Source organism: Barbatula barbatula, assembly GCF_947034865.1.
Source record: "Barbatula barbatula genome assembly, chromosome: 9".
NCBI classification, from domain to species: domain Eukaryota; kingdom Metazoa; phylum Chordata; class Actinopteri; order Cypriniformes; family Nemacheilidae; genus Barbatula; species Barbatula barbatula.
Genome location: NC_136772.1, coordinates 5683475 through 5710512, shown reverse-complemented (window position 1 = coordinate 5710512; position 27038 = coordinate 5683475). Strand labels below are relative to the sequence as shown.

The 27038-nt window shown below is 38.8% G+C and overlaps 3 protein-coding genes across 5 annotated transcripts in view; 2 read left to right on the top strand and 1 right to left on the bottom strand.

Moving 5' to 3' along the window:
- pdia5 (protein disulfide isomerase family A, member 5) overlaps positions 1 to 2809 on the top strand; it is a 39777-nt gene extending 36968 nt beyond the window's left edge. The window contains exon 17 of the mRNA XM_079464685.1: positions 904 to 2809. Within this exon, the coding sequence (XP_079320811.1) occupies positions 904 to 984 (81 nt within the window). The 3' untranslated portion in view covers positions 985 to 2809. The remainder of the gene's footprint in view (positions 1 to 903) is intronic.
- Positions 2810 to 5358: 2549 nt separating this feature from the next.
- Positions 5359 to 12819, top strand: sec22a (SEC22 homolog A, vesicle trafficking protein). The gene is made up of 7 exons (XM_079464563.1): positions 5359 to 5580; positions 6082 to 6285; positions 8225 to 8388; positions 8589 to 8768; positions 10610 to 10728; positions 11108 to 11173; positions 11498 to 12819. The coding sequence occupies exons 2-7, from the start codon at positions 6104 to 6106 to the stop codon at positions 11696 to 11698; spliced, it is 912 nt and encodes a 303-aa protein (XP_079320689.1). The 5' UTR covers positions 5359 to 5580; positions 6082 to 6103; the 3' UTR covers positions 11699 to 12819.
- Positions 12820 to 15117: 2298 nt separating this feature from the next.
- adcy5 (adenylate cyclase 5) overlaps positions 15118 to 27038 on the bottom strand; it is a gene marked incomplete at its 5' end in the record, with an annotated part of 60007 nt that continues 48086 nt past the window's right edge. For 2 of the 3 annotated variants that reach the window (XM_079463757.1, XM_079463759.1), the window contains 12 exons: positions 15118 to 17043; positions 17163 to 17287; positions 17568 to 17772; positions 18340 to 18603; positions 18828 to 18960; positions 19148 to 19168; positions 21157 to 21332; positions 21485 to 21649; positions 21982 to 22098; positions 23771 to 23858; positions 24503 to 24600; positions 26516 to 26675. In XM_079463757.1, the coding sequence (XP_079319883.1) occupies positions 16915 to 17043; positions 17163 to 17287; positions 17568 to 17772; positions 18340 to 18603; positions 18828 to 18960; positions 19148 to 19168; positions 21157 to 21332; positions 21485 to 21649; positions 21982 to 22098; positions 23771 to 23858; positions 24503 to 24600; positions 26516 to 26675 (1681 nt within the window). In that variant the 3' untranslated portion in view covers positions 15118 to 16914. The remainder of the gene's footprint in view (positions 17044 to 17162; positions 17288 to 17567; positions 17773 to 18339; positions 18604 to 18827; positions 18961 to 19147; positions 19169 to 21156; positions 21333 to 21484; positions 21650 to 21981; positions 22099 to 23770; positions 23859 to 24502; positions 24601 to 26515; positions 26676 to 27038) is intronic. The other variant, XM_079463758.1, reaches the window with a different exon arrangement.

The window sequence follows — 27038 nt, the reverse complement described above, 5'->3', positions numbered from 1 at the left end:
CAGAAGAGACTCTCACTTAATCCTTTTGAGTCTGACGGCATGACGTTTTTTGGCAAGTGTGTAGCCTCGTAACTGCGCGCCTCTGTTTAGGTCTGCGTATTACCACGTCCATTATCTAGTCATACGCTACTACGTGTTTGTTTGCAAAATCTGAAACAGTGATGATTGACACCGAGTAACCATAGGCATGCTCTGCTGTATCAAAAGGAGCTTTATTACAAAGTATGTTTAAACACACAAGGAATTTGACTCGGCGACAAGAGTTTCCAGTGCGGAAGAAAGTACACACATATGTTCTCCTGTGCAAACATATGTGATAGTGAGAAGAATAGCGGAGCTCAGAGCAGTGGCTGACATTCGCATGCGTTTCGCATATTTAACGCCCACCATTCATTAGTATTACGGCAACAAATGACTTTCGAACAAAGACAAATACAAACCTATACCTGCAGATGCGTTGTGTGTTTATATGTGTGCAGAGCGATCTCTTTAGGTGTCGCCATGTTTCGCATGTTTCATACGTTTTTTTTTTTGAGGATTTATTTAGGCTTTATTAAATATGCATAAGAAACGGGTAGTGTATTTCAGGCTTATGTATGATTATTTATTGTGTGTTATTTAATAAAAACTTGCAACACAGGCATATGGAATAACCTTTTTGTAAATGTACACATTATCCACTTCCCGTCGTGTCTGACAACGCCCCTTAAGCCTGAAATACACTACCCGACTTTTATGCAGATTTTTGCCCAGATTTCCAGTCTGGGTTAGTCGTCAAAAGTAACATTAAAGTTTAAAACTATCCCAACCTTTATAAAAAACATTTATTGTCCAAATACTTTTTGTTTAACACTGTCAATTTTGTTTCATTTTCTCATATTATCTCATGTTTACGCGTTGCAGGAAGCTGGTTTTACAGGTTTCATGAAACAGCTCAGGGGCCGGGACCAGGAGAAAGTGGGAAAACGGAAGGAGGAGCTCTAACCGTGGGGGCGTGGTCCTGTACGTAGGAGGAGCCTATCATTGCACTGTGACTTGGGCAGGGACATCCTAGCACTGATGCCACAGACTTGAAAACCTATTTTTTTATAAAGCTGTGCCCTTATGTTTGTAATACCAATGTACAACCGTCAGGCCACTAAGGGACTTTACTTTTCGTTTTATTTTTATTTCCTCTGATGTTTTGTGAAACTGTTCCCAAATACTGTGACTTCAGTTACTGAAATCTACTCCTGAAATCTATGCAATACTGGGCCCTCGTACCCCAGGGTCCCGTACGTGTGTCGGGTAGGGAAACCCGGCTATATCCCTGGGATGCATTGCCGTTACTCCCATTCCAGTAAAAAGGAATAATGTGTACAATCGTATCTGCAAATATTTTTGTAAAAAAATGCTGTATGACATCATGGCTTTTGAAGAAAGTTGTAGCTCAACTTTGTGGCCTTATGAGTTTGGATAACTGTAGTCCAAACCGTGCAGTGCGTCTTTGACAATATTTTGGGGGATACGCTAGGGCCAAAAGACAACAAAGGACATGTATTCAAGTTTTTATTTTTACTGTACTAAAATTCATTGTCGATTGTAAAAGAATAAAATGAAATGAAAAACTAGAAAATGCCAAAAAAAATGTTTCCAAAAATGTCTGTTTGTTTGTTCATTCACGTTGGCCTACTGTAAATTAACATTTTGCGTATGTCAAAGATTATGATGTGATTTGTACTGTGCAGCTGAGTCTAACTTCCCACCCTTCCTGATTTACAATGCAACCCTGTATCTCTAATACACATGAACATTTCTTCATATACGCATGCAAATGGAAACTGTAGGTGATAATGGGAGCCATAGGTCATTATAGGATAGATTTAGTATCTTGGTTCACGCAGGACGGAGATTATTCATTTAAGTCTTGTCGAGCGATGCTGATTTAACAGTTCTTACTGGTTGATACATTGCTGGATGTTCTGTTTTACTCGTTGTCCGCCAGGTGCTGGGTCTCGTACTGATAGTGCGACCCTTACCGATCTCGGTGGCAAACTGAACTACCGTGTGCAGAAAACTCCCTGCTCGAGGCAGTATACATATTTAATGCTCTTCTAACTTTTGTTGTATAATTCAGAGGCTTGGTTCGTTTCATTATGAATAAGGTTCTCAGGGAAAGCAAAACACAATTGAGGAGAGCTACCGCGTGTTGTAATTTGCATTTGGGTGTTCACTATTCATGTCGTCAAATTATGAATTGGTTACATGTGTCTTCGGGAGACGGAACAGAAAAAAAATCACAGAACGGGAATTCAGTTTACATTTCCTTGCTATAGGAATTGAATAAAACATGAGGAGCCAAGGAGGTGTAGATGTCAGTTATATCCAAGATAATGGGGTCAAGTTCAAAATTGTGTCTATAAGGGTAAAGTGGCATTGAATTCATATCACAAAGCCGATCGTAAAAGAGGGAGACGGACAGGCAGTCTGTATAGAATTGATGGATCACTCGACTACATGTCAACTGTGGTCCAAAATAAATAATGAGATTTGTTTTGCTGCCTGCCAGTGCTGCAGAGACATAGCTCATTCGTTCATTGGCGTTTACTGCAATGCTTGGATGGTCGTACGCCTTCATCTGGTTCCATCAAATGATTGTGTTGTAGAACATTCTGCTTTGTCTTATCCCAAAGGTTTGGAGGATGTGAGAGCTAACACAATAATGCCAAGAAGTCACTGTCGCATTTGTCATTTTTTGTGCCCAGCCATATGTACAGTTTTGCTGTATTGGTGAACACAATGCAAAATAAAAGTCATACATTTCCCCCCGAAAGACATTGTCATCATTCCATGTACACTTTTAATGTAATGAAAATAGTATGGATTGACATTGACGAAATTACTTGTGAAATGCATGAATGTTGGATTTCTTGTAGTAAGCTTTTTTCAATGAAAAGTAGGTTGGGCTGTAATGTTTATCAGCGTGTGCGGATAGAATTGGAGTAAAATGTGAATTTGGGGTTTACGTGTGGTAAAAAGTATACATTATGTATTAGCTATATCTAGGATTGCCAATAAGCAACAATCTAATGCGAAATGCCGAAAGCTTTGGCATCAAAGCAGTTGAGTTTTGCAAAGGCAGGCAGCACTTACATTTTCTTTAGCTAATGTTAAAATCTAGTTAAGCATTTTCAGCACATATAGCACAAAGCTCTGTTGCTCTTCAATACCAAGGGACGAATGTGGGCTAGTTTGCTGACTTTGTGTGCCCTGCAGACAGCTAATTTGTTTTTCATTCGGCCCTGGTAAACAATTCTCTGCAGTAAGTCCAAATATAGCCCTAGTTTTAAGTAAACTTCCCTTGACTTCCTACTTTTCTTTCCAGGCAAAACACACTTATAATAAAGGTTTTACCCAATATTTCAAATTTTAAAGGGGTTGTTGTAAAAAAGCCAACAAAGAAAAGAAGTTTAGAGATTTGAGCAAGATGTACGGTTCATTTTGTAGGTATAGTTTTCTAACTGTGGTAGATATGATCATAGTAAAAATGAGAAGGCTATTGTCGCTGTCCTTCCAAAACCCTGGATATTAAAATATGCTGTTTATCAGGACATGGAAAAAACACTGTATATTTTGAACGATTAAAACAGTGTTGTCAAAGTTGACAAGCACTTTTTCATCCTTTTTATTGGTTAGATGTTTGCAAAACCCAGTGACAAACATCAAGGGTGACTAATAGTAATGATTTATGGCAACAAAAGACAAAATATGGAGATACAAGTTTCCAGAAGTACAGTGATATATCAACGCTATTAAAACGTAGAAGAAAATAAGTCTTCCCCGGCTCTCTTTTAACACCAATGCTGTCAAAGTAGGTACAGGAGAAGCCCAACAAATATAATGTTTGATAAATCTGTTGCACCAAACCCTAAAAAGTATAATTTGATCATGCCTTTCTTACAAGTTTCTGTATAAATAAGTCTCATCCTGTCATAATCTAATAATAAGCAAATCCTTTGATGCCAAAATGAAGTTAAAACCTTTAATGACAGGTGTGCTGCTTGTCATATTGAAAATGCAAGGGATGAACTGTAAACTATTCATATGTGTAGATGTTTGGTTGTGTAACGTTAGCCTAGAAAATTTTCCAAATCCTTTATGCCAAATGTCACGGAACATATTGTGAAAGATCTTTAGTGGTATGTGCCCCGAGGTTTGATACTTTGCTCCAGTCCTGCTGTTCAGAGTCCGTCTGCGGCTATAAAATTAATAGCACCAGCAAGGAAATCATACAAGCCACTGAAACAAACTCAGTACCAGCAGTCAATGGTGTAAATAAACCCCATTATCTTTTCGGTAGGAATAATGATTTTTCTCCGCTCACGCTCTGAAAGCAGTAATAAAAATGATGTGCGGCACTTGCCACAAAATCCATACTAACTCATTTTCCCCATTGTTTCATAGACATGGCAGCAGAAGTGGAAAAACCTACAGTATTTCTCAGCAATAACAGAAACAAATGTAATTATTTGGTAATTTTGTACATTTAATTGGATTTGGTAGTGGGTCTGTGCTTTTTAACACCGCTGTGAGGTCAGTATCCTTCTAAATGCTTTTTTTTTTTTCCTCAAGAGTTTTGACCAAAGCTCAGGTCGGTCATTATATCACACCACGTCCTCTCAGTATGAATGACAGCATGTCTCCTGACATCTTTCCATGCATTCAAAACTTAAGCTGGACACTTAAAATGTCTAAAAATTATGCATGGTCACTTAAAAGGTCTAAAAAGGTCACTTTAAACTGAGCACCTCTTGGATTCATCCTAGGAATTAAAACAGTTATGGGGAAAAAGCTGAACAATTCGTTTTCAAGGATCAAGGTGATTCAACATAGGCTATTCTTGTGCTTGACACAGACAGAATTATAAAATGCAAGTCAGTGTACTTTGAGTTTCTATTTAAATCCTTTTGTGCGAAAAAAAACAAACATTAAAAAGACAATTATACACTGATACACACATGTGATACCCATATTTCCAATATAGTCAACAGCATTGTTAATTCATATTTAATAATTAATAAACTATTGTAAAACCCGTTTGATCTGAAGCTAGGCTATACCTTTAATTTATTATATTAATAACCCTTTCAATGTTATTAAATTGATAAAATAGAAATGGAAATCTTTGAAACTTTCTAAAACAGATTCATAAAATGCCATGAGTTAGTTTAAAAATAGTGACTAAATGAAGATGCTAAAATATAACGGTGCTAATTTATTTTGGATTATTTAGATCCCATAATAATTCCCATTTATCTATAGGTGTCTATAAGCTACTGTATACAGTATATGGCTTCTGCGCAGTTATCCCAGACGGCATTTCCGAAAGTCACGTCGCGCAGACCACGTCAGAGCCGAACAACGGCGAAGCCCACCCGAAATCATCCGAACACCGGTCGAACTGAGCCGAAGTCGTGTCGAACGTTAGCGAAACCATGATGAGACCTGCGGGAAGAGCTCATCAACAATGACAGTTTATTAACGATATAAAACGATAAGGATTATGATGTTTCCATGTTTTAAATGGACCGTTGTCAGTAGGTACGTACGTACATCCAACAGTGAGGATGAATGCAGCAATATTCGCACAATGTCAAGCTAACTTAACTGCTTTGCTATGGTAGCAGTTGCATCCACTCAACTTTATTACAGTCCTGATAAACGCAATGTGTGTTTTTATTTATTTAATTTAAAAGAGTCAAATAAACCTGTATAACTAGGTTCTGTTTTTAATCTGTGCACGAGACCATCAACCCATCTGATAGCTAGCAGCTGTCAACAAACGTGCTAATGTTGCTAGCTTAGCCTTACCTGGAGAATGTCATCAGTTCATCACTCTGTATGGAGTCGAATGTAACACAATTATTGAATTTTCTGACTTTTAAGTGCACTTTAAATCGAAAGTGCTGTTCATTATTGTTGTATACAACAAGGCATAGTCGTATACACGACGTTTCTATTTATTCTGTTGCTAAATCGTATAGGATATTATTGTTTTACTTGTATTATATGTAAGTCATATTTTTTGTCTTGTTTCTACAGGTGTCCACTTGTTTAGTGTAAAATGTCTATGGTCCTGTTTGCGTCTGTGGTGAGAGTGAGGGATGGTCTGCCTCTTTCTGCCTCCACGGACCATGAACAGGATAAAGGACTTCAGGAGACGAAGAAAAATCTCAAGGCTCTCTCCAAAAAGCTCAGCCAGTTTCCTGACCGCTCCTTGCTCAGATCTGGCTTGTACAATATCAAGTGAGTATTCAATGTAATGTAGGGTGACCATCCGTGCCGATTTTCCCGGCGGCGTCCTGTCCTGGCCAGGCCAGGATTTCGGATTCATTCTCAGGAGGTCGCATTTGTCCACCCCATATGTCATTGAGGTTCTCTTTTTTTTTGTTTAAAAAATATTATAAAATTAAGATTTATTTCTCTTAAGAAGAATAATCATTGCCGTTTCATTTGTACCTTGAAATATAACTGTGGAAATAATAAACCTCGACTACCTCAAGTAGAATGGGGACATACGGATGCACCACGGAGTGCCTTCGGTCTAAACCGAAATAGTTTTTTTTGTAATCTATTAAACTTTCCTGAATGTACTGATACTTTTCTTGAAGGCAATTTGACATATTTAGTATGACGTGTAGTTGCCCTTCATTCTGCAGGCTTACTGTGTTCCAACAAAGTCAGAGAATGACCAAAGATTTATGTTTGTTTAAAGATCGGGTAACACACGCAGTTTCTGCCGATCTCATATTAATCTCGAGTACCATTACAGTGGTATTGCATACGTCGCATGTATTTAGTTTGATCAAATTTATATAAGAGAGATACAGCTGTACGATTATTTCCTGAAAAAGACGAGCTGCTGGAGGCAGGCAGGGGGACGGTACTACGGCACGAGCACACAATACATCATCGCGTTAATCCCTTTGTGTTTTTACATTATGCACGAACACGCCGGTTGCCAACAAAACAGACATATGACTTAGTTTGACTTACCGCGTGCAGTTAATTTCCGGCATCTTTTAGTGCTGAGACGCGGCATCTATCAGATTCAAACGATCTCCAAATCCAACGTTATATCCACCATTTATATAACATCCATCACTGAAATGCTGCGAACAAACAAACATAAAAAACAAAATTGCTCTTGCATTTTACTGTCAATACAGTAGAAAAATCATTTAAATACATTAAATACACCGTCTTTCACTCAATCTACATGCAAATATGAATAAACGGAACCTGTTGGGTTACAGCTAGCTCGTGCAGAATAACGTCCATTCAAGAAATGTCCTGATGACCCTCTAAATAAAATGAACCCTCTCTCATATCTAAGGTGCACTCGGCCACCTGCCCGTTCTGTCTGGGGGCTGACGCATGCAAATTTAGCTAAGAACTGGTCCACGCGCGCAGCACATGCATCACACAGTCCTCAGATCAGGCTCAACATGTGGTCAGATAGAAGGATGTCGGGAGTTTGCACCCGTCTATAGTACCAGAGTTTCCGACCGCTACCGTCTTTTATCCAAAAAATTTAATGCCGGGAATTCAGATCTCTAGATCCAGACTACATTCGAAAAAGTGGGAGTATTATGGGAGTGTATCAAGCACAGAAATACTACGTCATACGTCCATCTCGGTTCGAGAAACTGAATGAGATTAAGGTCTTTCACAAATGGCCTCAGTCACAGCTTTCAAATTTCATTACTGTTTGAATATTGGTGTCAAATATTGGTTCTCTATTGGTTGTTTGTCATGTGACCAATTACAACACATCATACGAGTTTGAAATTACATGACTGCGAGTAAATTATGACAGGGCTTTTACTTTGGCAGCATGTCTGATGAAAAATGTGAAGTTCCCTTTGATTGAGGCCTAATTTAAATGCATTGTATTCAAGTAGGCAGAAATGAGTCAGCTCTCTCTTGTTTCATCTCCAAACAGGCCTTAACATGGAGAGACACAATGACAACGATGTTGAATTTCTATAAGCTGAAACGGAGTACAAAGAAAAGCAAAGCGTTTTTGTGACTTTGTGCTAAGTGAAAATAGTCATGTTCTCATCTCTAAGGTCTGAATTCATCAGAGTTGAATTCAGTTGCAATAGATGCTAAAAGTCACTGTCAATCAGTATTATGTTGATAAAAGGATCATTAAAATAGTAAATTGTGTTGCTTTCTATAGTTTCACAAGGTCTCTTGGAGTGGGGTACCTGATGGTTTGCACAGAAAACTATCCCAATGTCTTGGCCTTCAGCTTCTTGGATGAACTTCAGCGGGAGTTCATTGTCACATATGACCAAAAGAGGATCAACAGCGCTTTGAGACCGTTCTCTTTCATCGAGTTTGGTGAGTTCATAGGATAGACAGCCACAATCACACTCACTGTCCTCATGATCACAGGAAATCATCACATTCATCACTTGATCTTTGACCTGGAAAAAAAACAGAAATGCCTGAAGCTCTTGTAATCAGAATGATTTGAAATGCAGCAAAGTCGGTTTTGATTGAAGCATTTACTCCGTGTCCTGTTTCTATGGTTTTCACAGATAACTTCATTCGAAAAACCAAGCAACGTTACAACAGCCCACGTTCCCTCTCCACAAAGGTTAACCTTGCCGACATGCAAACTGAGATCAAGCTTCGACCTCCCTATCAGCTGTCCGCAGTGGACATTGGATCAATCAACGGCTTCTCACAACAGAAGCAGTCTAGATATAAAGGCATAGGTAAGGAACACACTGTCTGTGTCCATCCGTTTAAGGTTTAAACATGATCATTTAATTATTTTCCTTGCTAGACTCCATGCTTCTTATGGAACCTAATGTTCTTGACTTCTTTAGCTGAGGCTGGCCTGCAACACATCCCAACCTTAGTAGCCGTCTTTCTATATATTTGATCAGACATGGTCTCTTTGTAATAAAGATAAAAACGTTCGGTTGTTTACCACATTCATGTTGATCTTGTACGCAGTGCCTAACTGTGTGTTCACATAGAGCGCGAATGAGGCGTCAAAAACGCGCTATTCGCGAGTAGTTTGACGCTTGAACATTTTGTGTTTACTCGCTTCATTCGCGTCATTCGCGTCATTCGCTTCATTCGCGTCATTCGCGCTATTCGCGCGTGAAAAACGCGTCATTCGCGCTATTCGCGTCATTCGCGAGTGAAATTCGCTTCACGAAAATGTTTTTACAATTTACTGGATTCTCCGACCTCCTCACTCACTTTCTTCCAAGCAAGATCCTTTTTATTCCTATTTTTATGAACACGTATCATATAGCTCCGGGTGTCCACACACTGAGATGAGCGTGTCCTCCATTTTTTATTTCTGCCTCTGCTCGCTACGTCGTCTACGTCACTACTCAAGCAGGCTCCTGATTGGTTAACGCGGCGCGAATTTCCGCCAAAGTTCAGATTTTTCAACTCGCGTCATTCGCTTCATTCGCGTCATTCGCTTCATTCGCGTCATTCGCGCCGCCTCATTCGCGCTATTCGCGCCGCAAGCGCGTCTATCGCGTCTTTACATTGACTTAACATGTAAATCACTCGCGCTTGACGCCTCATTCGCGCTCGGTGTGAACACACAGTAAGACTTTGATTTCCTCAGTTTCACTGTAATGGATTTGTCGATCGATATGCGTGTGAGTCCCTTTAATCTATAATATTATTCAAATTCATCCTACGTCGTTGTGCCTTGGACCTAAACCTCAGATCATGTGACTTAATGATGAGATGTTTGCTTTCACTTTCTAAAGTGATCAGACCACATTTTGTTTACCTGGTGAAAAAAAGGCAAAAGAGGGACCTGAGCAGAGGTCGACAGGAGAATATTGTTAACTCTGCCAAGTATCTGTACTTTATAAGTGTTTTACTTTGGAAAAATCTTACTTGACCACATTATATACATTATAAAAGCGTCTGCCAAATGAGTTAATAAATAAATAAATAAATATACGGATTCATCATAGGCACGCCCCTGGCCCAAAGTTAACCTGTGTGTTTGTTTATCAATTTGGCTAGTGGCTAATTATATATATATTTTAATCCATTTATATTAATATTATGAATTTATATCAACATTTTGTTATTTAATAATTGTATTAAATAAACAATTTGTTGACTTTTTTCATGATTTCATATTTGACTTTGGAGTCTGTTTTGATGCTAAACCACATGCTACTAACTAGCCACAGAATAGAAAATAATTGTTTGTTTAGTTTCACCAATTTTCTGTTTGTCTAATTGTATTTGTATTATATTGGCCTCTTATTGGCCACATTTGTATTATTGTATCGGCTATTAAAAACCCATATCAGTCGGGCATATTGCATACATTTAACTTCACTACATTTCATAAATCTATGTTCATTAAAAATCTATTAAATGTAAAATGTATCGTATATGGTTTATAATGGTTAAGTAAAAACACATGTCATAGACAAAACATGTGTTTTTTGTGGGTGGGCTCTTACTCTATCTTGGGCAAGTAGCAATGACATAGAACATGACAGCATCATATTAGAAAAATCAGGCATTTTACACTGTTTAATTGCGTTTTCCTTTTAAACAGGTCCTGTTCATATACTGGAGCCGGTAACGCTGGCGGGTATCGTCACCTGCGTCTTAAGCGTCCTGTGCGGAGCTCTCAATTTACTGAGGGGAGTCCACGCAATAGAAAGTGTATTACAGGTCAACTAAATCATGCACTTATAATAATTCTAATTCTGTCTGCGCCCAGCACATCACTTTATAGAAGACTTTATTGATTTACATATTGGACCAAACATTACTTTTAAAAGTAAATACGCCATCGTAATGTAATCAATTATGTCTAATGCGTAGCAGCCGTACTCATGAATAATTTTGTCAGGCAGTGCACTTAGATGTAATGTGTTTTCCTCTTCCATAAATAAAATTGTTTTTGCATTGTTTTGTATATTGCACTGATAAGTGAACCATCACATCTTGACACTCTGTAATTTATCCGGTTTAGCGCAGGGCTTCCTGTTGTAATTTGTTCCCTCCTTAACGCAGCATCCTGTCTCCCCTCTTTTTGCTTCATCTGCAGAACGAAGATGAAGATTTTAATTACGTAATTGCTTTCTTTCTGGGGACTGCGGCATGTTTTTATCAGGTAAGTGACGGCGGTCGGACTGTAAGTTATTGTCGATCTGCCAGGTTTCATTTCCTCTGCTTTCCATCTCTGTCTGACCGTCCAATGCTAATACATCACACAATTCTCACTGTCGTGTAAAAGTGAAATCTGAAGAATTGAAGTAGCGTGGCCCTGCCAGCCGATATTGTTAATGCGAAGCCAAGCATCAATGTTACTATTGATTTTGACTTGATATTGACTTACTTTTTGAAAATCATGTAGATTTGTATACTGTAAAAGAAGCAACCCAGAAGACACCTTTTCTACTGAACCATTTTTTTCCCCTTGTGTATTTCTCTCTAGTGTTACCTGTTCGCCTTCTACTCAGTGTGGAGGAACTTCAAGTCATTCCTGTCCTTCGCTATGATCTGCCTGTGTAACATGTATCTTTATGAACTTCGTAACATGTGGCAGATCCTCTTCCATGTGACAGTGGGAGCGTTCATCACACTGCAGATCCACTTGAGACAACCTCAGGGGAAAGCTTCGGACTACAACGTTTGACACCTATGAACTAACACCACAGAACTCTCATCTGAAACGGTCACTACTCCATCCTAAGAAAAAAGACTCCGGAGTTTCACAGAATGAGTTTGCACAGGTTTTCAATCTTGCGTTTCTGTTTTTAGAGCTTTCACATTCAGTTGAGGTCAACGGTAAAGAAATGACTGCAAACCGTTCTTAAGCAGGCAAAAAGTTTCATGTTTGAAATATTTAAACAAGTAATCGGCAAAATTATATACAGTTTATTGATAATACAGAGTTTGTTTTATTTGGCATCAGGGCTTCAAGTTTACCAAAAAAAATTAAAACTCATATTTAAGTCATGCAGGTATACGAGTAAGTGTTAACAGAATTCTTTGTTCTCACTGAGTGAGCTGTTCATTGTAAGATGTTATTTTAGACCATTTGTGCACGTTATAATTGTTTTTTTTATGAATGTTGAAGCCAGTTCATATTGCAAGGTGTTTTGAAGACTGCCTACACAAAATGTGATTCTGCACAGTACATACACAGGCACAAACCCAGGTACTGGCTGTTTTATTTTGTCATAGACTTTCACATGACCGCCCTAATTTCAGAGTCACAGTGTTTTCAATGTCATTAGTCAAATGTCTTCTCCCAGAAAGCATACTCGGATGTGTTATTTATCAAGCATGTCTTTGCTGCCTGCAGGTGTGTTCCCTGCAAATGAATGCTGTGGGTTTTGAGGGAAATATAATCACACTTTTGCCTCAAAGCCACAGCTAGTGAATGCTGCCTTTATTAATGTGTCCGTTTTCTTCCCATGTGGTACAGAATTCTGCAAAAGTGTAAATGGAAATGTTTTTATTCTGTTTCTGTTAACCTGGCTGGTTTTGTTTTCATAATGCCAATGACAGGTTGTAAAGTTGATTGACAGATTAAGTGCCAGTTGATTGTTTTTAAAGACCTTAGAAGCCGTCACTTTTTCTCCAAATGCTTCATCTTTGCATTTTAAAGAGAACACCCAAGTTTGATCGCCAGCTCCTTCGCTCTTGAGCAGTTAGTTATGGTTAAGTGCAACTGGGCCAGTTTGTTTGTATTCAACCCTGAAGCTCTGTTACAAAACCATCAGTAAAATTCTTGAATTTGTATAAATATACCGTCTCATGTCTTTATTTGTCTGAACCAGAAGAGACAGCCGACATTTATGGTGATTTTGTAAATATGACCTACGACGAGACTTGATTCTAAAGTCATATTGCGCAATACTTCTAGTCTTAAAGGTGCTTTGTGTAATATTTAGGAGGATCCATTGACATTTACAGACATTTGATTTGACTACTAAATCAGGTGACGACATTGAGAACTTAGCCAAGATCTAATTTTACATAAAGTAGGATGTTGTGAGCAGGCCTCACCACGAAGAATAAAAATAGATGAGTGCACTTGAGTAGCATAAGTATAATTACATGTTTAAATCATTTGTTTCTTAAATAAATTCAGCAGTTTACGTTCGACAATGTATAAGAATGTACACGTGAGATCAAATATAGACGGTTTCTTTGGACTCGCACACGCTTGGCCCGAAGTTAACTTACTGTGTGTTTGGTTATAACAAATGAAGCTAAATTCATATTATTATTTTATTGTATATGTATGGCATTAGTGCTGTTTTTATGGAGGTAGCTATGACAATTCTTCAGAACACCACCGTCCAGACAGCATCTTTACTCAAGACCACTCAAACATTCTTCATGGTTGGCCTTGTTTGAGATGTTGGTACATTTCCTGCCTCTTTCTTTTCCGTTCCCTGGTGATTTGTTTTATTTTGATATTTGCCATCTCCTCCACCTTCTCTGTCCCTCCTATATAACACATATATGTTAAGGATTGACGTTCACCAAGCAATGAAAGGTAGTTGCTTTGTATACTGCGCTAGGCTTTAATGGACTAGTTTGATGCACTTACGTATTTTGTTATAATTGCTTCCAATGTTTCCTCATCTGTAAGTCGCTTTGGATAAAAGCGTCTGCCAAATGACTAAATGTAAATGTAGTTGGGGCACACCATCATAGTCTCATTCGTCATCATTGCAGCTGTTTAACAATGGTGATGATGATGACGATGATGGTTATTAGAAGTCATTTGGCTCAGGGATTATTGACGAATGAAACTAATGTTCCAGGTGAGGCAGTGAATGCGAAAATAATAGCTGTCAAAGCCTGTACATTTCCTTTATAACGCATGTTATTTTTGTCTCTAAGCTTGTTATGTTTACCGCGGATCTATAGTTCCGTACACTACTGTGCACCATCAGGCTGATAAATGATGTTGAGAGTTGGTCCTTTGATTTCTATCATCTCGCACGAGTCGCCTCGGGTTTTTGCAACCTTTTGGTCCGCTGGAACAAACCCAAATCATTTGGCCATTAGGCTGTTTTTATCGTCAACGAGATTCGATTCTCACGCCCAACACAATGGCCTTTCTTCAACGCGTTATAACCCCGCGTCAGTCAAACTGAGCGGATCGGACACACGCAGAGACCAAATTCAAGCGCAATCGGACGTCTTTCACAAGAGCCACTTCACGGGCTCATTTCTGAGATAAAAAAGGTCAAGTTAGCCAGCGGGGAAAGCGTAATGAGATGACGTGAATGAGAACATGCTTGGATAGCTGCATCTGTGGGGTTTCTTTTCTTTGTTCCCGCGTTGCTTTTAAAGCGACGAACATGAATGAGATGTAAAGAAACTAAAATAGTATTATAATATCGTTCTTTGACTCGTTCGACTATATTATTTCAATATATTTACCGCACAGCTGTTTGCGTAGGAAACATGAGCACGTTAAAAAAACTGTTATTGCGACTGAAGACGTCAATTGAAGGCGCTTTGCTGCCACCCACTGGACATTTGTTGCGGCGCATCATTTCACCCCGCACACAAGGGTACATTATAAACGCAATATAAGTTTGCCTTGCAGTTGTCGTTTCACTGCCGTTCGTGTCAGGAGATTTAAATTATTTATACGTGAAATGATTATGAAAATTATCAGCAAAAAATTATTCAAGAAAACTGTATAGTAGGCCTAAATCAAAAATTATAAAATGATGCCTTGCAACTGTTTTCATGCTTAAAACTACATTAATACAGTTCAATATAATAGTGGTTTATTTGAATGTAATAGAAAAACGTTGCATTTGACACGATAAATAAGCAAAGACATCCCCAGATCTACAGAATTGTACAATTCTACGACCGGAATAGAAAATGTCATTACTCCACAGAATAAAATATATGCAATTATTTGAAATCCTGAACCTCCTTCAGTAGTTTGAATGACACTGATAATTAAAGTAAATCTGAATGCGTCTTTTCATTTCATGTCGGGAGTTAAAATCCTTTTTTCAATCTGTCGGCGAGACATTTTTAAGTAGATTTCCTCTGAAAAATGTAAACACTCAATATATAACCGTTTATTTGCATCAGCATACAGACCAACGGCATGAATCTGTGACAGGTCATCATCTTTGCTGTTCTATTTGCAGCCAGTGGCACAGAAATTACGCACCTTTCGTTTTTAACTTAAAGTACCACCTGGCATTCAAGGCCGTAATACATTGCATGAAGACATGACATATAAAAACATTCAATCAGATTTTTATTTTAAAATCGATGGCAAGATAATGGCACTGATCTGACGAAAATATAGACGGAGGTGAAGGGAAGCCCGGCTGGGTCCAAGTTTTGAGAAATGTGAAAAGGACCAAATATCATTTAGTTGTGATAGCACAAGCTTGAGACCGGCATATGCAGAATATTACAGATCCAGCACATCATATTGTAATCCGAAAGTACTTTGCAATGTTTACAGTGATGAACTAAAATGTTAAAAATGTATACCTCACTTTAAAAAGTATACATTTGTGTAGAAGCTCTCCTTTACATACAAAGGCCTCATTGGAGAAAATGGACATTCATTGGGTCATACCCCCAGAGTGATCTGTGAGGGAAGGGAATGCTGGTCAATCCGCAGTGCAAAAATGGCATATCCCTATAGAAACAAATCTCGTCCGAGACTAAAATCAATATTTGCAGATGTGTTTGCCAAGTTTTAACAACTGTGGCTGTTCTGAAACACTCACTTGCCATTTCACCTTCCGCGAATCCATTTTCGACTCGGAATTACATTGTAGCGTACTTCACAGAATACAGAAACCTTTTTTGGAGAAAAGCCAAACGTATTCTTAGTAACAAGGCCAGCTTATCTTTTTCTCCAAACGGATGCTGAGACAAAGGGTGAAAATCATTTACAGACACGTTCCCCAGTGTTAAAAATATGTAGGATTGTAGCGTTCCACTAGGAGCGTGTGTGTGCACACATAAATATCCACACGCATGCGCGCACACACATATAGGTGTTTATAGAGATCCTTCTAATATACAGTATTAATGTACAAAATATATACTCTAAAATAGTTTTAACAGTTTGGCTTTCAGAATCAAAATATAAAATGTTCAGAATACAAAAACAGCCACAAAAGTGTCCCGCGTCAGTGTAGCAGATTGTTTGTTTGTGTGTGGTTGTGCGAGTCTGAATGCAAACATGTGCGACACGCCATGAAGCGGTCTAGATCTTGACTCTGAAGAAACTGTACAGTAATACTGTCATCTTCAGCTTCCTTACCAGTTAAAACCACAGTCGCCGTAGTAAAGTTTGGGTAACCGTAAAGGGTTTATAGCGCTGCTGTGTCCACCGTAACCATCTACCCATGTGTTAGCTTAGTGTGACATCTCTATCTACCTTGATAGTGTTGAACAGCACAAGACTGTATGAACAGCACTCTTTAAATACACCGATGGATTATATACACATAAAACAGCTGTGTTTTACAGGTATATAGGCTTCAGTGTAGTCATGCAGTTTTCATCCATGCTGAGAAGCGTCTCTCCGACTCCTTTTGGCAACAGAAGAATGATTTGATAAAATCTGCTTTGTACTCCTTGAGATTCCTGTTTCTTTGGTCTCGGAGGATGATTTATCTTTCCGAGCTGTTCCGTACCTTAAATAAGGGGGTGGCGAAGCCCTCCGTTAGTCCTACGGGACGTCTCAATGTGCAAAAGGACTAACGCTAAAACACCAGGTGTGGGCTGTCTCTGAACACGTACTTTTAAGTTGCCGCTCAACAGCCTGGCTCAGCCCCTGAAGTCTCTTCTTTGTATCGTCAAAAACATGTTCTGAATGTCAGAAGCTGAGTGTTAACTGTTGTTGGGTCCTCCGTTCAGGAAGTAGGTTGTCATTTCTCCCTTGCCCTTGACTTTAACAACCCCTCTGCACTCCAGTGTGTAGTTGTAGGAGTTGAGAACCTGGTAGAGGTCATCTGTGACCTGATACAGAAATACACAATGTGACTTCTGTAGTGGATTTGCATTATGTGTACATCTTAGTATGCTATTGCAACAATTATGTTCTTGAAGTATCTACCCAGTACAAGTATGTATCTCACCTGTATTCTTTCAGGTACCCCAGTGCTGTCCATCCTGCTGGCTACATTCACAGTATTCCCCCATATGTCATATTGCGGTTTACGTGCTCCTATGACACCGGCCACGACAGGACCCATGTTGAGACCTACAGGACAATTTATGAACCGTTATGAGATTCATTTCATTTTTACGAACACCATTAAAGCACACAAATACATAAGAAGTTAAACCAATGAAGCCTCTGGGAATCGCTCTAGACACATATACTAGCCAAACTCTTTAAAGACCAATGAATAAAACTATACATATCAATGTAATGACCCGATATAAAATGACTCCAGCATTACGTAGTTGAATTGCATTGGTTTCTTCTGAAATGGCACATGCAGGGCTGTAGAAGATATATGGCTAAGCCTGATTCCTACCTATCTTCATTTTGAAGTTATTGAAAGAATGCTCATTGATGTACTTCATCTGGTCCATGAGGCGCATGGCGTAGTCGGCCAGAGCGCGAATGTGTGACCTTCCCGCCTTATCATATGTGGAGTCATTAAGCCCAGACGCCGCCATGTATGTACTGCCGATCGTCTTGATCTTTTCCAGCTGACGGAACTGATCCTCACTAATGATCTGCGAGCGAAATAAACAAAGATGATGGATTCCTTCCAGGAGAGAAACGATATTAATAATCTGCGTTTGTAAAATTGTTCGAAAAGTTATGCAAATGTAGGTCACTTGACTGTAATGTTTTCCATAATCTTTTGATACGAAGGCATGCATGTCTGAATGTGTAAAATACATATTAATATTACACCTTACATATGTACATATTAATTTAATTGATAACAAAGCTTTATTTTTATTTATGTTCTTGAAATGGATGACATGGACTAAATGATGAAGATAAAACCCAGCCAAATAAGCATTTCTGGGTAACACCTCAAGAAGCTTGTTGATAAAATGCCAAGAATACACTTTCTCACTTTGAAAATGCCAAAAATATAACATGCTTTTGATTAATTCTATAAACATAATCCCCATAATTACATTTTTGTCACGCCATAGTTGATAAGTTTACTATTATTCCAATATGTGGAAAGAATACGAAATTGTCCGTAAACTTCTGAATGGTAGTGAACTTTATCTAAATCCAGTCTAGTCCTAAAATTGTGTAAGTTTCTTGAAGATCCGCTCTACCTCATCAAAATCAGCGATGATCTCGTTGAGTAGTCTCAAGCACTCCACACCTTCATTGTTGGCCTCAAGTTCTACGTAGAACTCAGAAAAGTTGCTAATGGAAGCGAACATGACAGCCACACATTCACACGACTGATAATACAGCTCGTCGTTCCTCCGCTCGCGGGCCAGGAAGTGTGCGGCCACATCTTTGGGCAAGATGTTGTGAAGAAGTCGACGGTTGTAGGCCTGAAGTTCCTCCATCTCCTCTTTCTCCTCCGTGGCCTATGAAGACAGATGATGAAAATGTCTACACTTGCTGTTTGACAAACTGAACAATGAAATAAGTACCATTTTATTTGGTATGTGACTTTTGTTAGCTATTAAGCTAGCTTACAAGCGATGCATTTGAGACTGGCAAAATGCAACAGATGGGCAAGTAAAATATCTCAATAGGAAAATAATCACGTGAAATCATTGTAATCATTGCAAAACAAAGCACATCACACCTGTAACTTCCACAGAAAGTCCAGTCTGGCAGTGGACTCCACCTGCTGTGCATGAAGGTAAAGTGCCAATACAAAGACCGTGATGACCACCGGCGTCACGATTTTTAGAGGAACCCGCGTGTCAGTCACACAGCTACAAAATGTCAACGAATCCACATTTAAATGATACAGCATAATGATCCAAAGAACGTGATTTGAACCATGTCACAAGAACATCAAGGAACACGCTCATGCACATTTACAGGGATCAGTTACCAACATGCTACAGTACACTGTCATTTATTTCAGCTTAGCGTTTCCATTTGTTGATTTTATCTTACCTTGTTCCGTTGATGTACTCACTGTGAACACAAAGACAAAAACAAATGTGTCAGAACACAACAGGCAACACTTTATCTTCACGATGGATTCCATTAAACTGACCTGAACCAAATCAGCGAGTACCCACTCAAGAGGGCGTTCATTAACATGAGCGCATAGAGTTATAGGCTAAAGCTAATAGAGCGAAAGGCTGAGGAAAAGAACAAAGATAGCAAGTGATAAAGACAGACACATAGGTAGAGAGAGAGACAGACTGCAAGGATTAAAAAAGGTATAGAAAGACAGATATAGAGAGAGCTCAAGAGAGACGGGTAGTGTGACAGATAAACACACGCAGAGAGACGGGTAGATCGACATACATTTACATTTTAATTTACGCATTTGGCAGACGCTTTTATCCAAAGCAGCTTACATTGCATTATCCTACACATTTGTTTCAAAGTACGTGCAATCGCCTGGGATTCGAATCCACGACCTTGGCATTGTTAGCGCCACGCTCTTACCACTGGACTGCAGAAAGGTTACAGGTTAAGAGGCATGCAGATACACCGATAGAGAGAAAAAGACATACACATATAGTCAGACAGATAGACACAAGGAGATAGAGACCAGATAGAAAGATACAGACAGATGGAGAGAGGTCAAGAAATGTTCCACTTAATGTGGTTATGATAACGCTTTAGATTACGGCCCGCAATGTACCGCAGCGATTTACAGCGTGACTACTTGTAGCTCGTACCTCTTCAGTACATATTTGTAGGTAAAGGGGAACAAACAATATGTCACGTTTGGATGCCTGCATGCCATATAAACATTCAAATCAAACTGCTTTTGAAACACTTGATTATGGTCTCAAAATATCAACATTGATTTTGCACATTTTACACATTAAATCTCATCCAACGAACTCATAATAAAGATCTATTATTTCTGATTAAAAATCCTAAAGAATTCATTTTTATTTGATTGATTTAAGTCAAAACTGTCAAATTTCCAGTTGACAGTCAGCGTGCTTGAGCATCATTTCCCCTTATTTCATGTTTGCTATAATACTTAAATAAGAACCCTGTACTTAATATCCAAGGTAGCTTATTTATGGGTACATTGTTATAAAAATGTAGTGTATGCTCACGCTAAGATTGTTGTATAGCATACTGCAGGTCATTTATACCACGTTCAAGGTTACCCCTTAGTTTTAAAATACTTGACGTATAAATATTTTTGAATTCTTCTTTATTACCCAAACTTTGCATATTGTTCCCCGTTACCTACAGATATGTACTGTAGAGGTACATTATTGCTATATTAAACATATTATGCGTAGTTTAGTTATGCGGTAGTTTGCGGGCCGTAATCTAAAGCGTTGCCAGGTTTTCTTTAAAATAAATGAGTTTAACGTGAAACTATTATTAGCCCTTGAATAAGTCCTTGTTCTTTTAACAGTAGCTTGTTTTTATTACAATTAAGGTTCAATAGAAAAGGGTTTTGCTACGTCGTTGTTTAGGTATGTTTAACCTTGTTAAGCGTCGCCTCCTGACCGCAGATTCAGGTTAACATCCTTTTTTCCTCCTTTTTTCAGTTAATACTCGCATTTACCCCTTCATAAACATCAACTTTTGCTACACAATAAAAACACTGTGTGATTTCATGGTTGAACCAGTTAAACCAATCAAAAACTATGTAAAACAAAGGGATTTTGAGTTAGTAAGCACATGCTGACCTCCATCCTCACTTCATGCAGGAAATCCATTATTTCATTGTCAATGCAGGAAATGGGATTCAGATCAAAAACATTTCCCCCCCCATTTTGTGTCCCCCCACTTCTCAAACCAAAGTCACACCCTTGGTGACAGGTATACGCGCAGTAGTGAGATATATAAGATAGACGGGTAGAGAGAGACGGACACAAAAGAACAGACGGAGAAAGACTGGTCGAGAGAGGCACAAGTGAAAGACACAGGCAAAGAGAGACAGACAGGTAGAGAGAGACAGATACGTAGATACTCACATGGCATTGGCCATCACAAGCAGGTCAACGTTGTCAAACAGGGTTACCTCGGGCACCTCGATAATGATCACATACAGGATTTCAATGAAGAGCATGAGGAAGAGTTTCCCGATACTGCTGACCTGCAGGAACACTGAGCACGCCAGTAAACTCAACAGTACACACGATGAGAAGTACTGCAGACAGAAGAACAGACAAACACATACATCACTTTAAACTACATCATATGTAATTGATGACATCACTGGCGATAATACATAAAAATGACATCCACAAAATAACAAACACAGAGAATACATCAATTACTGAACCGAGAACAGTGACACACCTCCGGGAAATTGCAGGTTGGTGATGAACTGTTGCACGGGCTGTCCTGAGACCAGAGGGTGTAGTTGAAGTTAGAGCTGTGGACGTGGCATGCGTTCACATCACTGGGGCTGATATTAAACTCTCGGCTTAAACATGTCTTCAGGTCATCCGCACTGCAGGTGAACTGATGGACAGATCAAGAGGACACTCATTTGAAATGAAAGCAAGTCAGACAACTTTTTACTGCAAAATAAAGTGTTTAGTGCCTATTGAGCAGCATGCGATGAGTAAAATACATACCGAATATATCCGTACACAGAATCACGCAATAAACCAAACAAACAAAATCCCACAGAAGCCAAACATTATTATGATAATTGAGTCGTGTTTTTCTAAGATTTTATGGCACATGTGTGGGCTTCTGTCTGTTGGAACCGATCATGATTTGTATTATTCTGCAGAAATGGCAAAGCTCCGTAGAATGAATCTTCTCTATGAGGCTTTTGGGAGACTCACGATGTTAATGAAAGCAGAGAGAAACACCAGGACGATTGTAAAAACCCCCACCAGGGTGCTGTTGAGTCTGGACTGAACAATCCTTTTGGAAAGAGTTTGCAGGGGCATAGAGAAAAACTGTCAAGAGAGAAAAAACACATTTTATGAAATATCAGTCGACAGTATCTTCTACACCACGATATTATAATGTTGCTCCAAAGGATAAACATACAGCCGTGGGAAAAAGCAAGAGACCATCACAAATTTTCATTTAAACAGCGTTTCTAGATGCATTGTGGTCATTCCAGTCCAGCGTCTGTTGAATTCCAACCAAACATCAAGTGTGACAAAGTCTTCCAACAGCAATGTGAAAGACAAACAGCATGACAAGACTCACGGTTATCATATCAAATGTTTTTTTTAATAAGTTTTCTTTGCAGTATTTAAGGTCTTAAAAATACAGAGCATCTTTTCTGCTATTTTGACCTGTTTCTCCGGTTTTCATTTTCTGCAAATAAATGCAAATAGAAACAATTTTTCTATTTGAAATGAGGGAGAAATATTGTTTACAGAATAAAACAAAAAATATCCATCTACTGTATAAATAGTCATTTCAGAATGGTCTCTTATTTTTTTCCGCAGCTGTACTTTTTTAGTAGTGTCCCAATATACTAGTATTGACAATAACCATGATTATTGATATTGTGTTAAATATTTCTAAATACACAACACAATAAGGTTGAATTTTTTAACATTAGTATATAAATTGAACGTGAACGTGAAGTGACCTATTTGTTAGATATGGTGACCCATGCACGAAATGTGACCTCTGCATTTAACCCATCCAGAGAGTAGTGAACACATGTACACCCAGAGCGGTGGGCAGCTATCACTGCAGCGCCCGGGGAGCAAGTAGGGGTAAGATGCCTTGCTCAAGGGCACCTCAGTCGTGACCCGCCGGCCCTGAGAATCGACCCGGCAACCTTCTGGTCACAAGAGCTATCACACTGCTATCATGAATGAACAATAAAAAATATTGTGTATACACAACCTAATTCTGTCACTTGTTTCTTTGTAAAATAAAGAAACCGTAGTTAATATTGAGCTTTCAGCTGTGTAACTCTGAGCTTGTCTCGGAAGAAAGTGACTCACACTGAGCCAATGCAGAGACACAATATAAAGCTGGCAGGCCTTTAGTGCACACCGAGGTGGAACGGTCATTGCGCCTGCTGCGCAAGCAGCTCGGGCCGTCTGGTTACAACCTGCTAATCTTTCCTATGAGATTCTGTGCAATGAGAGGTTTTAAACCCACCCGCAAGCCTCAGTTTCACAGAATCTCTGCAAAGTCAAAAACACACAAAAGATTTCCGACTGAACATCAACTATATATGTATTTGTGTGTCCATGTGAGCCCACTTAATTATATTCTTGGATATAAATTGTGTTTATTACTAGCTGTGTTTAAAAACAATAGAAGTATATGTAATGTCCTTATTTGATAGAAGTAAATGCGTGTGTGTGTGTATATATTAGGGTCTCACAATAGACGATTTAGCTTTACACGATTATTGTGACCAAAATAATCATAATAGTGTATAGCAATAGTGATAGTGAAAAAAATCTCAAAAAGAGTTGGTCTGTGAAGGATGCTCTAATGCATTCGGCGAACTTTGACAATGAACTTTGTAATCTCGTGCATTAACACGGTCCTGGACTGGAGAGAGTTGACCAGCCGTCTCCAACAATCGTGTGTGGGCTGCTGGAGAACAGAACTACATCTACCATTTAAAGTTCAATAAAAATGACTCACTCCAAAACATGAGTAAATGGCTGAAATGAACATGACAGCCATCAGGAGGACCAGACACACCACATAGAAGCCAACCATCAGCCCAGAGCTGCAGAACGACACAAAGGGAAAAACAAGGTGAGTATCAAATCAAATCTCCATTATATTAGTTTATTTAAGACTATGAAAAACCTTTCCTACATGAATAAAATCTTAAAGAAACAGTTCTTCCTTTACTCACCCCCAAGTTGGTTAAAAACCGTTCTGGGGCCATTGTCATTTTTCCTACTATGGTAGTCAATGGTGGCCCAGAACTGTTTGGTTACAGGCATTCTCCCAAATATCGTTCTCTGTGGTTATCAGAACAATGAAATCTATACAGATTGAAAAACTTGAGGGTGAGTAAAGGATGGGCAAACTGTCCCTTTAAAAATTCAATTCAAACATATTCCAAAAAAATGCTATTCATTACTCTGAATGTGAAATAGTATAAACTATTAACAACAAAGGGAGAAATGTCAATATGTGTGGACGTTCTTTAAGTAGGTTAAAACAAACAGCAAAAATCTGCTTTGAATATTATGGCCGTTCAGGTACCGCTTGTCTTCATGTTTTATGCCAAACGAAAAGAAGCTGCAGCTTCTGTCTATCTGATAAAAACATTCTCATTCAAATTCAAACGTATAAGCCTGTGGGTTGTTTGGCTGAGCATTTGTGTGGATTAGGCGTTTCACATCACTGAAATGTACTTACTGCGGTACAATGACGATCTGAATGAAGCAGATGAATAAAAAGACGAGGGAGGCGCAGGCCACGTACGCACCGAACCTGGCGTCTACTTGTTTAGAGTACTGATGGGGACATGAGGAGAAAGATTGTGGTTAAAATAAAGAGTACTGGTGGATCCGACAGAAGTGTGTGTACAGTATACAAATTTCATTTTCATTGTGAAATGTGAACAGTTTACAGTGCTCTGTTTCTAGTCTGGAAGAACGAGTATGTAAACATGGATATTTAGCACATGAATAAAAGGCCATTACACATTTTTATTTAATCAGCATTTCTAGATGTTTTGTGGCCCTTCCAGTCCAGGGTCTGTTGAATTTCAATAAATTCAAACCTAAGGGGCCGTTTACACGAGACCGTTTTCAAGTGAAAGCGCAAAACAATTTATGCGATTTGGCTGTCCGTTTACACGGAAACAGCGTTTTAGGGAACCCCGCAGTACGCAAGAATGAGAAAATGACATCGTGTGCATGCGTATTAGCCCGAACTCAACGAAGAAGTAGAAACAAATACAACAATGGCAGGTTTTTCTGTGCTGCGCAATAGTTTGTTAACGCGTCTCAAGTAAAGTGTAGATTTACTACACCAGTACTATAACCACCAGCGGACACTAATTATTTACCTACAGCAAATCTTAACACTCATTGACGGCGATGAAGGGTTTTAAACGGCGCTTTTGGATCAGGCCCGGGAGGACGAGAATGTCCAAACTTTTCGCCATCATGTTTGTTTGTTTGTTTATGTGCGCACGCTTCTCTTAACTATTAATGAGGAGAAATGCAGCGCTCTGTATTGTATGGTCCCTTTAGCGACGGAAGTCCGCCTTCCAATAAACCGTCAATCAATCATCAGGGATTTTTTCTTTACAAAGTGATGTCACCAACTTCTGGCGTGGCATGCGTAATACGGTGTTTTGGTCATTTTTGCAGATCTGTGTAAACGCGGATTGTTATGATAACGTTGTCGTGTAAACGTGAACATTTTCAAAAACGCAAAAGAGAAACTTTTCCGTTTTTCATCGTGTAAACGTGGCCTAAGAAAGGACAAGTCATCCAACAGCAATGAGAAAAACTGACAGCATGACCAGGCACATGAAAACTGATCCAAAATACTTAAGTCAATATGAACTTGTTTTCTTTTCAGTATTTGAGGTCTGAAAAAATACAGAGCATATTTTCTATATTTTGACCAGTTTCTCCAGTTAAAATTTTCTTCAGATAAATGTAAACAGAAACACAATATCTATTTAAAATTTGGGATCACTTTTTTAGCCGCTTACAGAAGGAAACAGAAACGATCATTTTAACTAAACGAAATTTAACTAAACTGAAATAATCCTTTTTTTTAACCACGGTTTATATACTTATGTATGTGAAAACGTAACAGGAACGTAGAATACATTTTTGGTGGAACTATGGCTTGTTTCATAAGGCTTAAATACACTGAATATAGACATTAACAGACAACGAAAACAACATTTATTTTGATGGCGGAGTCGGAACGGATAAAAGTGCATGCATTTACAAATGGAAGAACCAACTTCCTCTACTAAGACACTCTATCATTCTGCTTGGCTCATTCACAATGTAACACCATAAAATGACTTATATCCCTGCGAGGCATAAAGATGTCAATCTCTGACGAATTCTGAACCTGGACCTTGAGTTTCATTGCTTATATTCTTCTTAGCAGCAGTGCCACATCTTTAAACAATGGTACTAACATAAAAAGACTTCTGATTGGCTGTCTCGTCTATTTTTACTGCCCAGCCCAAGAAACACTTCAACCTTAGATATAAACTACAGATCAAATTTGTCCTAATCAAACACATCATTGAATAGCACATAGTCTGTTCCTCACAAACAGCTGTCATATGTTTTAAGATTTGTACGATAGATAGTTTACAAGCAGGTTTCGATTTCTGTTGGCTTGTACTATATAGTAAAGAACTGAAGTTTGTCAGGGGTGCGACAGCTGTACCTTCTTCTCCAGGTCAGGCTCACGGAACGTAAGCAGAAACTTTTTGACGTGTTCAGACCGCAACCGGTCAATGCTCCGAGCGTCAATGGCGCGGCCCAGAAACTCGTCCACCTCATCTTCAGGGTTCAGGTTTTCTTGCGTGTTTCTGAAAATGAAATGTCTGGATAACACAAGACGAAACAGTTTTTCCAACTTCTGCCTTCTTTAGAGTTAAGCTTTGCCTGTGCAACTATACATACAAACTCAGAAACTTATAATTTCACACTTATGGCTGTAAAATATCGACCATATGCATCACTTGGGCAGATGGATCAAATACAGCAGAAAATAATAGTTTAGGATATGACAAGACAACACTAGAAAAAAATCTACATAATTCACAAAATTCCATTATTTTACATTATTATTATTTGATAATTTTGACGTTCATAAACAGACATAAACGTCCATATCTGTTAAGTTGCATGCTAATAATTGCATTGAAAAGTTCTCTTTTATCACATTTTCCTGCATAATAAACACT